The sequence below is a fragment of the Dendrobates tinctorius genome, unplaced genomic scaffold, assembly GCF_039654945.1.
Source record: "Dendrobates tinctorius isolate UK_male_01 unplaced genomic scaffold, ASM3965494v1 ptg000102l, whole genome shotgun sequence".
In the NCBI taxonomy this organism is placed as follows: domain Eukaryota; kingdom Metazoa; phylum Chordata; class Amphibia; order Anura; family Dendrobatidae; genus Dendrobates; species Dendrobates tinctorius.
In genome coordinates this window covers 37,224,489-37,240,866 of record NW_027361770.1, presented here as the reverse complement: position 1 = coordinate 37,240,866, position 16,378 = coordinate 37,224,489, and the positions used below count along the sequence as shown (strand labels likewise).

Below are 16,378 nucleotides of genomic sequence, written 5' to 3'. Positions count from 1 at the left end.
GTTCCTGCCTATTGGGGACCTGTGCTGCCTATTGGGGACCTGTGCTGCCTATTGGGGACATTTACCTGCCTATTAGGGACCTGTGCTGCCTATTGGGGACCTGTGCTACCTATTGGGGACATTTACCTGCTTATTAGGGACCTGTGCTGCCTACTAGGGACCTGTGCTGCCTACTGGGGACCCGAGCTGCCTACTGGGGACCTGTGCTGCCTATTGGGGACCTGTGCTGCCTATTGGCGACATTTACCTGCCTATTAGGGACCTGTGCTACCTATTGGGGACATTTACCTGCTTATTAGGGACCTGTGCTGCCTATTGGGGACCTGTACCTGCCTGTTGGGGACCTGTGCTGCCTATTGGGGACATTTACCTGCCTATTGGGGACCTGTGCTGCCTATTGGGGACCTGTGCTGCCTATTGGGGACATTTACCTGCCTATTGGGGACATTTACCTGCCTACTGGGGACCTGTGCTACCTATTTGGGACCTGTGCTGCTTACTGGGGACATTTACCTGCCTTTCAGGGACCAATGCTGCCTCTTGGGGATTCTTGCACCACACTAGTCTGAGCCTGAGGTAAAAGTTGAGTTCCACCAATATGGGCACTGGTGAGGCTGCATTGATGGGCACTGATCAGGCTGCTTTGATGGGCACTGATCAGGCTGCATTGATGGGCACTTATCAGGCTGCTTTGATGGGCACTGATCAGGCTGCATTGATGGGCAGTGCAGTCTGTATGTCTCTGTATGGGCAATTTTATTGCTGGTATATTGTTTTTGTAGCGCTGTATATATGTTGGTATTTTACTAATAGCAATTTTGAATCCCTAGGAAACAATGATATCAAGAAAGAGAAAAAATTGACTCGAAGTGTAGGATATTCGAAGAACCCAAAAGAATCGGTAAGTTTGATGATTTAACTTTACTTCTTCATTTTTAATATTGTATTTGTTCCTATTTTGTTTTATGATTTCTAAATAAGATATGTGCAGTGTGCATATGAATTTGGTGCTAATTTTTTTTAAACTATATTCCGGCCCACCAATGGTCTGAGAGACCGTGATCTGGCCCCCTGTTTAAAAAGTTTGAGGACCCCTGATTTAACGCATGCTAACATTACTCTTCTTTTGATCGCGTTTGTGCGATCGCGTTAGCGCAGCTGCTCCTTCTGCGCTAGCCGTGACGGACCCTCGAACGCTGTAGACCGTTTCCGAGGTCCGTCACAGCATAACGGCACTTCGCTAGCGCATGCCGATTTTGACATGTGTTAGCGATGCGCTAGGTTATGGCAATCTATGGGTGTGTTAATGGATGCATTACATCGCGTTAATGACACTTTGTAATGCATGCATTAAACGGACTGCCATAAAGCAATGTGAACCTGCCCTTAACAAGCTTTTAATGACCAAGCTCATAGTGTGGTTTTCTCTTTTTAAAAGCCATTTATTAAACCATCAGTATGCATACACGGTACTGTGCAAAGTCTCAGTCAGAAGTGTAAAAAATAGTGCAAAGTAAGAATGCTTTAAAAAAGAGCAGCGTTAAAGGGGTTGTCCAGTCTAAAATGGAAGCACTATCCGCTGCAAGGATCCGTTCTCGGTCTCTGTTGTTTAGCGGGTGCAGCCTCACTCCATACATTTGTATTAAGTGATGCCACAACCACTAGACGACTTCTGCCATTCACAGGGAAGAGAATGGCAAATCTCTGCAGCACACAGAGCGTGCGCTGGGAGGATCCACAAGTCTGCAGTCACACAGAGTGACTGCAGACTTTTCATTTTAGACCAGAGTACCTCTTTAATTATTTATTATCAATTAACAAAATATAAAGAGAATAAAGAAAAGAGAAATCTAAATCAAATGAATATTTAGTGTGTCTGTCCCATGTATTAAAGCACTTACAAGATATTTTTTTTCATTAAATCTGTGTATATGTGGACTTAAAGTAGTGTGTATGTGTTAATATACTCATCTACTGCCGCTTTCTCCGGGATGTTGTGAGATGTGTGTCAGAGGAAGTTGTGCATCTGGCAACTTCTTCACCGGATGAACCCACCGTGTCTGAGCTGACGACTCTGCGTAGGACAACTAGATCTAATGCTGGTGCACCTCCACAGCGCTATGCGCAAGACGAATTTGTATGGGAAGGGTTGCCGAGAACGTCAACCTCTAGTGGGGTGGCATATGAGATGTGTGTCAGCTCATCAGGCCGGTATAATTGAAGATAAATGTAATTGTACTCATTCCTGAATAATCTGTGTACTTGTTGTCAACAGATTTATTTCTTTATAATTAATGGTGTTTTATGCCACTAGATGGCAGCGGTTTGCAGATTCATACGACTGTCAGTTGGAACACAGGGATTAAAACCAGTTTGAACCGCCCCCAGCGTCAGTTGGAAAGCTGAGGTATAACTGAGAGTTGCAGGCAGCCATCTTGAGCAGGGCTGCAGGAATGAAGAGTGTATAAGGTTGGGCTGGTGAGAGATGTGGTGAAATTCCTTCCTTCATGACAGTACCCGTCTGAGTAAAGAGCAGCGGCAGATTGAGGCTAAACTGAATCGGTATCTGAACTTGTCCAGATGCGAGGGAATTCCTGCTGTTAAAGAACAGAAAGAACCCAGGACCTGTGAAGTGAAAGGTGCCGCATCAAGCACAAGTCTTCTCAGTATTGCTCACCGGCTGGAAGAGCTCGGCATCCATCTGTGTGTCCTGATTGTGTCTGTTCGGAGCAGACCCGGCAGTAAGAAACACTAAAAGCCAATTGTGACGCCAAAGTAAGTAAACATGCACGCAACACAATATATTTGGCACCAAGAGACACAGAGCTGCAACTGTTATGAATGAGTCACCGTAGGAGGCAAAAACAGAAATACTAGCTAAGTCCAGAAAACCAGAGAAGTTGGCAGCTATCGGATTGCAGACCCCTGAACCTATCAACAACAACTAGCAGTAGCCGTGGGGGGTTCCTACGGTGCCCTAGACCCCTCGATCACAGCCGGAGAACTAAATAGCCTAAAGACAGAGAGGGAAATCTAAACTGCCCCAGAGCAGACCCCAAAGCAAAAGGCAGCCCCAACATATAATGACGGTGAAGCAAGATGAAAAAACACTAACACAGATAGAAAGATAGGCTGAGCAAATGATGGGGCCCAAGCTAACTAAATAGGACAGGATAGAAAAGCTGCTGTCTGTAATCCGCACAAAATCCTATCAAAACATGAGCCAACAGACTGATAGGGAAAAAAGCCCTGAAGATGCTAGGCTTCAAAAAGACTATATCAGTACTCAGGTATTTTCTGAAGACAGAGCAAAAAGGCAAAAAGGAATTCAGCTCACCCCAGCAGGGAATGGCAGAAATCCAGAAAAACAAGGCAAAACAAAACCAAAACACAAATGCAAAAAGCAGAGCAGAAATCTTAGCTTTTGAGGAGCAGGAATCAAACTGGTCTCCTAGAATCCCTCAGAAAAATCACCAGCAAGGCAGAAGGGCGTCGGCTGCCTTATATCCAGTCAGCAATTCCCGTCACCCAGTCATCATCATCCTGCTCAGGTGCTTGGTAATCAGCCTCACTACCTTCCTTCACCAGAAGAGGGAGTTCATCAGACCTCAATGGTGAAGGGGAAAATGAACTCACAACAGTACCTCCCCCTTGAGGAGGGGTCACCGAACCCTCATCCACGCCACCAGGGCGATCAGGGTGAGCCCGATGAAAGGCACGCACCAATCTTTTGGCATGAATATCAGAGGCAGAGACCCAGGAATTATCCTCCTGACCATAACCCTTCCACTTAACCAAATACTGGAGTCTCTGTCTACCCAGACGGGAATCCAGTATCTTCTCTACTTCATATTCCATGTTACCTTCAACCAATACAGGGTCCCGAGGTGCCACCCCAGGAACTACTGGTTCAAGAAACCTCTTCAACAAGGACTTATGAAACACATTATGGATTTTAAATGTGACAGGAAGAGCCAACCGAAAAGAGACCGGATTAATAATCTCCAAAATCTTGTAAGGTCCAATAAATCTAGGCTTAAACTTAGGAGAAGCTACCTTCATAGCGATATTTTTTGATGATAACCAAAACCATATCACCCACCTTAAACTGGGGACCAATGGTCCTATGTCGGTTGGAAAACCGCTGGGCCTTTTCCTGGGAGAGAGACAACTTATCCACCACTTGGTCCCAGATCTGGTGCATTCTCTCCACCACAGTGTCAACACCTGGGCAGGCAGAAGGCTCCACCTGCCCTGAAGAAAATCGAGGATGAAACCCAAAGTTACAAAAAAAAGGTGACATCAAAGTGACAGAACTAGCTCTATTATTTAAAGCAAATTTGGCCAAGGGCAAAAATGAAACCCAATCATCCTGATCAGCGGAAATAAAACATCTCAAATACGACTCCAAGGTCTGGTTTGTTCTCTCCGTCTGCCCATTGGTCTGAGGGTGAACAGCAGAGGAGAAGGACAACTGAATTCCCAGCTTGGAACAGAAAGTCCTCCAAAATCTAGACACAAACTGAACTCCTCTGTCAGATACAATGTTCTCAGGAATCCCGTGCAAGCGAGCCACCTGTTGCAAAAACAGGGGCACCAACTCAGAGGAAGATGGCAACTTAGGGAGTGGTACAAGATGAACCATCTTAGAGAACCTATCACAAATCACCCAAATAACAGTCATTCTCTGAGAGACAGGCATATCAGAGATGAAATCCATTGAAATATGGGTCCATGGCCTCCTGGGGACCGGCAAAGGCATCAACAACCCACTAGAGCGAGAACAAGGTTTAGACCGGGAGCAAGTCCCACAGGACTGCACAAAATTCCTGATATCACGATACAAGGCGGGCCACCAAAAAGACCGACTCACCAGATCTCTAGTACCAAAAATACCTGGATGACCAGCCAATGCAGAGCAATGAACTTCAGACATCACTCTCTTCTTCCACTGGTCAGGAACATACAACTTTCCACTGGGACAACGCTCAGGTTTGACCTCCTGGAACTCTTCCAGAGCACGTCTCAAATTGGGCGAGATGGCAGAAAGAACTACCCCTTCGCCTAAGATGGTAGCAGGCTTGGTCACCACAGGAGAATCAGCAAAGAAGCTCCTAGAGAGAGCGTCAGCCTTGACATTCTTAGTGCCAGGAAGAAAAGAGACCACAAAATCAAAATGTGTAAAAAACAAGGCCCACCTAGCCTGTCTAGGGTTCAAGCATTTGGCCGACTCCAGGTAAATCAAATTATTGTGGTCAGTGAGGACCACGACTTGATGTTTAGCTCCCTCCAACCAATGTCTCCACTCCTCAAATGCCCATTTCATGGCTAACAGTTCCCGATTCCCCACATCATAGTTACGTTCAGATGGGGAGAACTTTCGGGAAAAGAAAGCACAGGGATTCATTTTAGATGTTACAGGATCCTTTTGGGACAAAACAGCTCCTGCACCAATCTCAGAAGCGTCCACCTCTACCTGGAACGGGAGTGAGACATCAGGTTGCCGCAAAACCGGGGCAGAAGTGAATCTTCGCTTCAGCTCCTGAAAGGAAGAAACAGCCTCCGGAGACCAATTCAACACATCAGCACCCTTCTTAGTCAGATCAGTCAGTGGCTTGGCAATACTAGAAAATTTTGCTATAAATTTCCGATAAAAATTAGCAAAACCCAAAAACTTCTTGAGGGCCTTCAAAGAAGTGGGCTGAACCCAATCAGAATTGGCCTGTACCTTGGCCGGGTCCATTTCAATAGTTGACGGAGACAAAATAAATCCCAAAAATGAAATCCTCTGTACCCCAAAAAGGCATTTCGATCCTTTGACATACAGGGAATTCTCCTTCAAGATCCGGAACACAGTCCGAACACGTTCCACATGAGAATCCCAATCCTTGGAGAAGATCAAAATATCATCCAGATAGATAATCAAAAATTTATCCACAAAGTCTCGGAAAATGTCGTTCATGAAGCACTGGAAGACAGAAGGGGCATTAGTGAGCCCAAAAGGCATCACCAGGTACTCAAAATGTCCCTCCGGAGTATTAAACGCCGTCTTCCATTCATCCCCATGCTTAATGCGGATAAGATTATACGCCCCCCTGAGGTCAAGCTTAGTAAACCAGCAAGCACCTTTAACTCTGGAGAATAGATCCGAAATCAGGGGTAACGGATACTGATATTTAATAGTAATTTTGTTGAGGGCACGATAATCAATACAAGGCCTTAATGAACCATCCTTTTTGGCCACGAAAAAAAACCCAGCACCTAAGGGTGAAGAGGATGGTCTAATATGACCCTTCTCCAACGCCTCCTTAATATAGGATCGCATAGCCTCGTGCTCGGGTACAGATAAATTGAAGAGCCGACCCTTGGGACATTTACACCCCGGGCTCAGTTCAATTGCACAGTCATAACTCCTATGAGGAGGCAAAGACGCAGACTCATTCTCACTAAATACATCATAAAAATCAGCCAAATAGTCAGGAACATCATGCGACTGGGGAGAGGTGGAGAAAATAGGAGCGTCACTAAGGGCACACCGACAACCCCAACTCACCACAGACACAGATTTCCAATCCAAAACTGGATTATGAATTTGCAACCAGGGAAACCCCAGAACAATGGTATCATGCAAATTATGCAACACCAAAAATCTGCAATTTTCTTGATGGTCTGGGGCGACCCGCATTACCACCTGGGTCCAAAACTGAGGTTTATTTTTCGCCAAAGGAGTAGCATCAATCCCCCTCAAAGGGATATGCGTCCGCAGAGGTGTCATAGGAAATCCACAACGTTTAGCAAAATCCAAGTCCATTAGGTTCAGGGCTGCTCCCGAATCCACAAAAGCCTTGGCGGAAAATGTGGACAGGGAGCAGATCAGAGTAATTGCCAGAAGAAACTTAGGTTGAACACCACCCACAGGAAACGTGTGTGCAAAACGTTTCTCTCGTTTAGGACAGACAGAAATAATATGCGAGGCATCTCCACAAAAAAGACACAGCTTATTACGCCATCTGAACTGCTGACGTTGCTCCCTGGACAAAACTCTATCACATTGCATAGGTTCAGACACTTGTTCAACAGGTGGCAACACCTCTCATGCAGTCCTGCGTTCACGTAAACGCCGATCAAACTGAATGGCTAATGACATAGAATCGTCAAGACCAGAGGGAACAGGAAATCCCACCATAGTATCTTTTACGGCTTCCTGACAAACCCTTCCAAAAGAGAGCTGCCAAGGCATTATCATTCCAGGTAGTAAGGACCGCCCACTTTCGGAATTTTTGACAGTACAATTCTGCAGAATCTTGACCCTGGCTCAATGCCAACAGGGTCTTTTCAGCCTGATCAATAGCATTAGGTTCGTCATACAACAACCCCAAGGCTTGAAAAAATGCGTTCACATTAGTCAGAATAGGATCATCTGGTTTCAAAGAAAACGCCCAATCCTGGGGATCGCCACGCAGCAAAGAGATGACAATTTTAACCTGCTGCGCTGAGCTCCCTGACGAGATAGGCTTCAAGGCAAAAAATAATTTACAATTATTTTTGAAATTCAAAAATTTAGACCGATCCCCAAAAAACACATCAGGAGTAGGGATCTTTGGTTCAGCAGCATGTGAATGAGCAAGGTAGGCGGAAATTCCCTGCACTTCTGCAGCAAGCTGCTCCACACGATCAGACAATTGCTTTATCTCCATTGAGAGAGAAAAAAATTCCCCCTACGGCCTCAGAGATATAGAGGAAAAAATATACACACTTTTTTTTTTTTTTTTTACAATTCTTTCCTGCTATTGAGTACCCTAGGATCTGCGGTATGGCTGGTGATTCTGTTATGAATGAGTCACCGTAGTAGGCAAAAACAGAAATACTAGCTAAGTCCAGAAAACCAGAGAAGTTGGCAGCTATCGGATTGCAGACCCCTGAACCTATCAACAACAACTAGCAGTAGCTGTGGGGGGTTCCTACGGTGCCCTAGACCCCTCGATCACAGCCGGAGAACTAAATAGCCTAAAGACAGAAAGGGAAATCTAAACTGCCACAGAGCAGACCCCAAAGCAAAAGGCAGCCCCCAACATATAATGACGGTGAAGCAAGATGAAAAAACACTAACACAGATAAAAAGATAGGCTGAGCAAATGATGGGGCCCAAGCTAACTAAATAGGACAGGATAGAAAAGCTGCTGTCTGCAATCCGCACAAAATCCTATCAAAACATGAGCCAACAGACTGATAGGGAAAAAAGCCCTGAAGACGCTAGGCTTCAAAAAGACTATATCAGTACTCAGGTATTTTCTGAAGACAGAGCAAAAAGGCAAAAAGGAATTCAGCTCACCCCAGCAGGGAATGGCAGAAATCCAGAAAAAAAAAGGCAAAACAAAACCAAAACACAAATGCAAAAAGCAGAGCAGAAAACTTAGCTTTTGAGGAGCAGGAATCAGACTGGTCTCCTAGAATCCCTCAGAGAAATCACCAGCAAGGCAGAAGGGCGTCCGCTGCCTTATATCCAGTCAGCAATTCCCGTCACCCAGTCATCATCATCCTGCTCAGGTGCTTGGTAATCAGCCTCACTACCTTCCTTCACCAGAAGAGGGAGTTCATCAGACCTCAATGGTGAAGGGGAAAATGAACTCACAACATGCAACTAAGCCTTTGGTTAGTTAGGTATATTGACTCTACAGACCACGTTTTTCTACCGGAATCAACGGCCAGAAACCCTAGATTTGTCACTACGTTTTCATGCTGTTCAGTAACTAAGGATGCTATGCTACATATGGGTGCAGACACAGCACACAGTGAACTTCAGGAAGGACTTGTGTTTTCTTCTCTGTTCTGCTGGAAGCGGAGCCTCTCTGTGGGACATTATAAGGTGAAGCAGTGAGTCAGCTTTGTCCACGGCAGCCTCACTTTTATATATATGTGTATATATATATACACATATATATATATTGTAAGGTAGCTCTTGTCATTAAGGTAGGGGAAACTCGCTAGGCAGCCAAATAACCAGGTCCGGCACGGGTTTCTCATATAACTCCCACAGTCCATGCGGTTTATTAGGCATCATAAACCATGAACAGCAACAGAAAGTTCATATAAAACAGCATAGCGTCCATGACAGAGCTCTGCTCTGTTATCACTGTGGTCACATAGGCTTTGTTATGTCCAGTTACACAGGCTCTCTAGCCTCACAGTTATTTCCCGTGTCCGGGTTACCTCATAGCTGCTTCTCAGTGCAGACGTTCATTCCCCCTCCTGACACGTGCAGCCATGATAGACAGCGTCCCCACGTGCATTCAGGAAGGCAGACACATCTCCCTGCACAAGACCTTCCATACGGACCAATCGGGTCCAAGCATTCACTCATGTGACCTACCCTGGTCACCTTATATGGTCCGTAGTCACACCCACCGGATCACATGGCTATGACCTCATCATAGGTCTACAACACACATATACTTTACTATGGGCGTTTTAGACACCCGCCCCTAGGTGGGTTTGTAGGTGATTGATCCCACCCGTCTCACCAATCACCTGAAGGCTTCTCCCTAACACATTGGAACAAAACATCAGCTCTGCTGATCAGCACATAATCAAGCCTTCATCCCAAGGCCATCCACCTTGTGATACATAACAGTCATTTAGGACCCTGCTCCTATTACCACCCTGGATATGGCTATACGCCCATCCTGGGACACCCACACAGTGCCCCCTAGCGGACACAGTGGTCACTACACCACAATATATATATACTGCTCAAAAAAATAAGGGGAACACTAAGGCTATGTGCACACGTTGCGGATTGTATGCATTTTTTCCCTGCGAAAACGCTGCAAAAACGCTTACACAATGCAACCCATTGAATTCAATGGCATTCCGCAGTTGCTGTGCTAATACTGGGTATTTTTCCTCAGCAGAATCGCATCGCGAAAAAATATGCAGCATGCTCATTCTTTGTGTGGAATCGCGGTGATTCCGCACACATAGGAATGCACTGATCCGCTTACTTTCCGCATGTGGCTATGCCCACCATGCGCAAAGTAAGCGGATCATATGCGGATGGTACCCAGGGTCTGGAGGAGAGGAGACTGATGCATAGGCAGCATCAATAGTAAAAAGTTGGTCACACTTGTCAATCTGTCAAACAGTTTTCCAAACGTTGCTACAGATCGATTGGAAATCGCTAGCATTCTGCAAGCTAGTTACGCTTGCAAAACGCTAGTGTTTAGCTGGAATACGCATGCCAATTCCGCATGCGTAATTCCCGCAGGGAGTTGTGGAATTGCCGCAGAAATTTCCGCGGCAATTCCCAACGTGTTCACATAGCCTAAACAATACAATGCATTGTTTAGTGTTCCCTTTATTTTTTTGAGCAGTATGTATATATGTATACTGTATACATATATATATATACAGTATATATATTTGGTTAATTCTGTAATGTTCTCCATATAGTCGAGGACAGACTTGTCCTCTAGCTTCTTGAGTTTATACGGGGACGGGAGGGGAACGTATGAGAAATAGAAATAGAAACTTATATATTCTTAAGATTGTTAACCACTGTGCTAGAACGTAGGTGAGCCTGTGCTTTGCACTCAATTAATTCAGTTTGCTCTCAGGGTGTAATAAGGTAACAGTGGCCGATTCAGACGGGCGCTCCAACAGGTAAATTCCCATAGAGTAAATAGCAGAAATAGTTCTCTTGGGTGCCGATCTCTCCAGTACAGTGGATAGAGCCTCTTGGCAAAACGTTTAATGTGTTTTCTTCGTTTCTAAGTATTGTAAGATGACAGTCCAATGATCTAAAAGGCCAGTTGACCCAAGGATCACATTCTGGCTTCTCTGAACATCTCCATGGGGCCAAGTGACCAGTGGGTCCCAATCCTGGCTTTCTCCAAGCGTATCCATGGTTCAGTGATGGTCAAATAGAGCAGACCTGTTTTCTTACAACTGGGGCCGAGGTAGCCTAGGTTGTTTCCTGTAAGAATGATAGAACAGTGTCCCTCGTGATGGAGCCCTGATGTATTGGCAGCAGTCCTGTCTCTGGTTCTTTGGATGTATGGATGCCTTGGCAGAATCTCTAAGAAAAGAGGAAATCCCGGCACTCACATGTGTTGATTTAATTTGCTTTATTCCACATCACAGCAAAACGTTTCAGCTCATCCAGAGCCTTTGTCAATTGCTGTGATGTGACAGCTCAATATAGAAATGTCCAGAGTAACTGAAGAGTGGGGTGCGACTGCCAATATACCCAGTGCATCAGTAATATAACGCCGGTGTGTACAAGGCACTAAACATAGGCGTCCAGCAGAAAGTATGTGAGTAAGCACACCGCATTTAATGAGGCAGTCCAGCGATATTATAAAGGTGGGAATGCACTCGACACTTAAACATGGAAGACCAGCTTTATACCGGAGTGGCATTAACAAGAGAAGGTCACTATGTGTACCTTTTGGGCTGTAAGTCCCATACAAGTCCCGCACAGCAGCCCACACAAACACAGACCCAGAGGAGAAGATTGTTGCACAGCTTCTGGATACCCACAGTTGCAGTAGAAACTTCACAGAGCAGATTACATGGGATAACTAGCTTTTACTTCTCAGAACATGAGGTAAAGGAAAAATGCACAGTCATTCAGTGCTGCACCAGGAAGAAGAAAAACAAAACTGAAAGTACAAGAGAGACCTTTTCTTTTACATTAAGCAAGGAAACTTTACACAACAACGCCATCTATTGTCAGATCAGCATAAAGTCACCCTTCACATAAACAAAGAAGTCCACAACTGTTGCATATACCAACAAAGACGATGTCAGGATTCCTTACAGGCCACAGCAGTTCCAGGGGCGAATAACTCCAACTAGAAGTCCAGAAAGTAGTTAAGGATAGACAGTGTAAGGTTTGGCCTGGACTGTAGGCGTAGCTGAGGACATCGGGGCTCTGAGGTCCTGGCCTCCCCTCACAGAAAATTCACGTGCATTCATCAGCATACCTGTGTCTCCTGGTCCAGCTCCTTCTGGGTCCTCCCTATGCAGTGGGAGACCGTTCCTGGGTAATTCCTGATTAACTGAGACACAGTCTTTCACAACTTTAACAAGAACATCTTTACTTGACTTGTTACACAGCACTTCCAAAGTTTGCACAGCATTAACAACAGATTTCGCATTGCAAGGTTCCTTCACTTTCCCTGTGCTTTCTTCATGGCTACTCAGCATGGAACCCAGTCGGACTGTCTCTGATGGTTTCTCAACATTCTCTCTATACAGCTCCACTACGGATATGCATCCCTCGGTCTGTTTCGCCAAAGACACAAGATCATTAATACCTGCAGTCAGTAGCTTCTGAAAGAGCGACCTGTTCCGATGTTGTGTCCACTGTGCTGGCCCCACTTTGTCACTGTCTGCACTCACTGCTTCCGTGGGTTACTGTTATGAATGAGTCACCGAGGAGGAAAAAACAAAAAGCAAGCTAAGCCCAGAAAACCGGAGAGGTTGGTAACTAGCGGATTGCAGACCCCTGATCCTATACACACAACTAGCAGTAGCAGTGGAGCGTGCCTACGGTGGTCCTAGATGCCTTGTCACGGCCGGAGAACTAAATAAGCCTAAGGAAAGAAAGGGAAAATCTAAACTGCCCCAGAGCAGACCCCAAAGCAATAGACAGCCCCAAACATGTATTGTCGGTGAAACAAGATGAAAACACAAACACAGATAGAAAGATAGCCTAAGCAAACGATGAGGCCCTCACTAACCAGAAAGGACAGGAAAGAAAAGCTGCTGTCTGCAATCACGCAAAAAACCTTGCCAAAAAATTTCCAACACGTCTGAAAGAAAAAGGCCCTGAAGTCCCTAAACTTCAAATCCCTATATCAGCACTCAGGTATATTCTGAAGACAGAGCAAAAGAGATCAACTGATCAGAGACAAAATGGGAATTCAGCCCAGTCCCAGCCAGGGCTGGCTGAACACAAAAACTAAGTAAACCAGACGAAAACTCATATGAACATTAGCAGAGAAAACTTGGCTTTAACAAGGCAGGAACCAAACTGGAAACCAGAAGCCACAGTCAGGAGAAATCACCAGCAAGAAACTAGGGAGTCGGCTGCCTTAAATCCAATCAGAAATTCCTGATGTCCAATCACAGTCCTCTTCCTCAGGTGGCCGGTCTCTGCCATTTAGATCAGCTTCATTACCTCCCTTCACCAACAGAGGGAGTCCAGATAGAGAACTCACTACTCCTCTGTCAGCACAGCCAGCTCCATAACCCTCACCAGAAGCCAGAGGCAAACCCGAAAATGAGCTCACAACAGGTTACCTTGGCCTTTCCGCCCCGGTCCTAAGGGTTTGTGCCAAGTAATGAGTTGCCACATCTTAGTACTACTTCTGGCCCTTAGCTGTGCTGATCCATTGTTGTATGGTGCTGTGCTGTGGTGAGCTGGGCTTCACTCTTAAATGTTTTGTGGTTTACTGCAGCGTCCAGGGCCTATAGCCCATGTTGACTCTTTGGGCACCTCTGGCCTTCTGACTATTCTAGAAACTGTCCCTTGACTTACCAAGCAGCAGCCTCTCCTACTAATTAACCCTGTACTGTACTACACACTAGCTAGGAACTATTTGTATTAAAATGCCCCCCATCTAGTGGTCAGTGTGTGCACTGCACTTACACTATTCAACAATGTTAATTACACATTTAGCAGAATACAAAAACAGTATAAAAGGTATTATACAATTAGCAGAAATGGTAATACACATAACTGAGTAGCAGCACCAGTAAAGCAAACATTGGTAATACACCGAGTATTGTAGCAGTACCAGAATTATAGTAGCTGGATGAAAGATACAAGAGTCTGTCTGGATCCAAGAAACTCACTCAGCTTTTATGCACACACACTGATTACAAGCAAACAGGTCACAGGTGAGGATGCTACCTTTAGTAGCCATTCAAACCCATTTGTGTGAAGTTTTGTGCATGTTATCAGACCAAAATCACCAGGGTATATAAACTTTTGATCAGGGTCATTTGGATGTTTTGGGTTGTCATCATGATTTAAAAACAGAAACCACAGTAGTTTGACAATAAATAGCTTCACCCAACCACTAACCATGAGTTGAGAAAAAGTTTTGGTGTTATCATTCATATTCTCTGAAAAAAGGCCGAGAAAGCAACAATTCTGCCGGCGTATGTAAACTTTTGAGCACAACTGTATATAGATTCTGAGGCAGCAGGTAACATTGTACAGCAAGTAGCTGTAGGTTGTTACTAAATTCCCGTTCGAGCATTCCAAGATCCGGTGTCTTCATTCAATGTGAGACCCCTATCCGAATCGGTTTGGCCGGTCACTGAGCAAGTTGAGCTCCAGTTAGGAATGCTGCACTCTGAGAGGATTGCCTTCTATTTGCTTCCTAGCCTATCTCATACACTTCTTCAGGGTCTTATGTGGCTCCGCATGCTTGAACCCATTCTGGACTGAAGATCTGGAGAGGTGTTCCATTGTGGTCAGTCCTGTCATGACATACCATACCATAAAGATGTGGCCTTTCCAAAACCCTGTTTGATGAACAAATGCACTACCAGGTGCATCCTGAGATTTTCCTTAGCAACTTAGTTAGTTCTATTGTTTCCTGGTAGTCAGTTGTAAGGTCTATGTGCTCCTGATCCGATCCGCCCTGTCCGTTCCAGTCCTAGTCCGCCATACTATTCCCATACCCAAGTCTGTCCTGCCTGTGCCTAGTCCTGATCCAGATCCGTATTTCCTGTCCCTGTGCCGCTTGTCTACCCACCCTATCTGAACTTGCATCTGTGATCCCATATTGTGTCCGTCTCGTGTTCTTGTACTGCTTGTGCACTTCCAACCCGCTAACCACTGGCCGGTCCTGCTTTCCTGTCCCCCATGGGGTCAGCTGCTACAGCTCTTTGGGTCCATCCTGGAGTAGCACCTGGCGTGCACCAGAAACCAAGTCTAACTCTGACGAAGAGTTAGGTACATGCTTAGTTACGCCCCTCCAGGCTCTTCCTGGACTGTGGCACAGAGGTTCCACAACCACGTGCATAGCAATCCTCCACCATGTTTCACGATTACCTGCTGGCACTCATTGTAATTCTCCAGCACTACGGCAAACAAATTGCCTTCTGTTACAGCTAATGATGGGTGGACCCCTGGATGTTCGGGTCTGGCGGGATCGGCTGAACAGTTAAAAAAAAAGTTCAGTTCGAATACCAGTACCCTAACCCAGACCCCATTCACTTGAATGGGGGGTCTGTATATTCAGTGTTTGCCACACTGTCATGTGTGCATGACAGCATGGCAAACACTGCTTCTGATCAGTGGTAAAATGATTACCGCCGATCAGAGAGCCGCGGCTCCCACGCTGTCAAATGACAGCATGAGCCTGCAGCTGTTTCCGATGGTAAAATATTTACCTCGACGGTCGTGTCTTGGCACCACCCAGGTTGAAAACTGTTTATCCACAGACATGGATTACGGCATGGAACAGAACATCGGACAGGTGAGGGATATAGTTGTTGTTTATTTTTGTTTAATTTTTTTACAGCAGACGTTAGGTTCAGTAGAATTGGGTGTTAGGTGAGTATAACTGTGTTTGTTATTTGCAAAAAAAACGTAAAGGTGTCTTTTATTTCAAATGAAGGACTTTATTTTGGCTGTGTGTTTATTTACAGTACAGCAATAGAATTAGTAATGGAGAGGCACCTTATAGACGTATCTCCATTACTAATCCATGGGCTTCATGTCACAATACAAAAGTGACATCAACCCCACAAATACTGTATATACCAGGCAAAGTGCCAGAATTGGTGCTCTTAATAGATGTGCCTTTTCTGGGGCAGTTGCAGGCTGCCATTTTTAGGCTGGGGCTAACATCCATGGCCCCTTACCAGCCTGAGAATACCAGCACCCAGCTGTCTGATTTAGCTTGGCTGGTTGTCAAACATGGGGGAACCACACACTGTTTTTTTAATTATTTATTTAAATAATTATAATACTCACCTGCCTAATAATTGTGCTCATAGTATATGCGTTTCTTAAGCTACTCTGTTATAACATGCCTGATGAAGAGACCTAAGTAACCATGTAAGCTTGCTTTGGAACATAATTTAATTTATTTTTGTTAACCATTTAACAGCATCATATCGACAAAATTATTATTTTGTTTATCTTACTGAAAACAATAAAACTTCTTCAACTTGCTAACGTAGCACCAAAACTTTTTTTTTTTCCCTTTTCATGAATATTTGAAAGTATATTTAATTCACAGTACGCTCATTTCTGCTCTGAATGCCACATAGAAAAGCAGTGAATTAGACTGGATGAATTACAATGTGGCTTTAAATCTGCTGGTACTTTCTCTGCTCAAAATCAAACTTTATG

At 45.0% G+C, this 16,378-nt stretch overlaps 1 protein-coding gene across 1 annotated transcript in view; it reads right to left on the bottom strand.

Annotated features, from left to right (window-relative positions):
• Positions 1–11,871: 11,871 nt before the first annotated feature.
• Positions 11,872–16,378, bottom strand: part of LOC141099807 (uncharacterized) — a 108,656-nt gene continuing 104,149 nt past the window's right edge. Inside the window, exon 7 of the mRNA XM_073587874.1 lies at positions 11,872–12,317. Coding sequence (XP_073443975.1) covers positions 11,872–12,317 — 446 coding nt within the window. The remainder of the gene's footprint in view (positions 12,318–16,378) is intronic.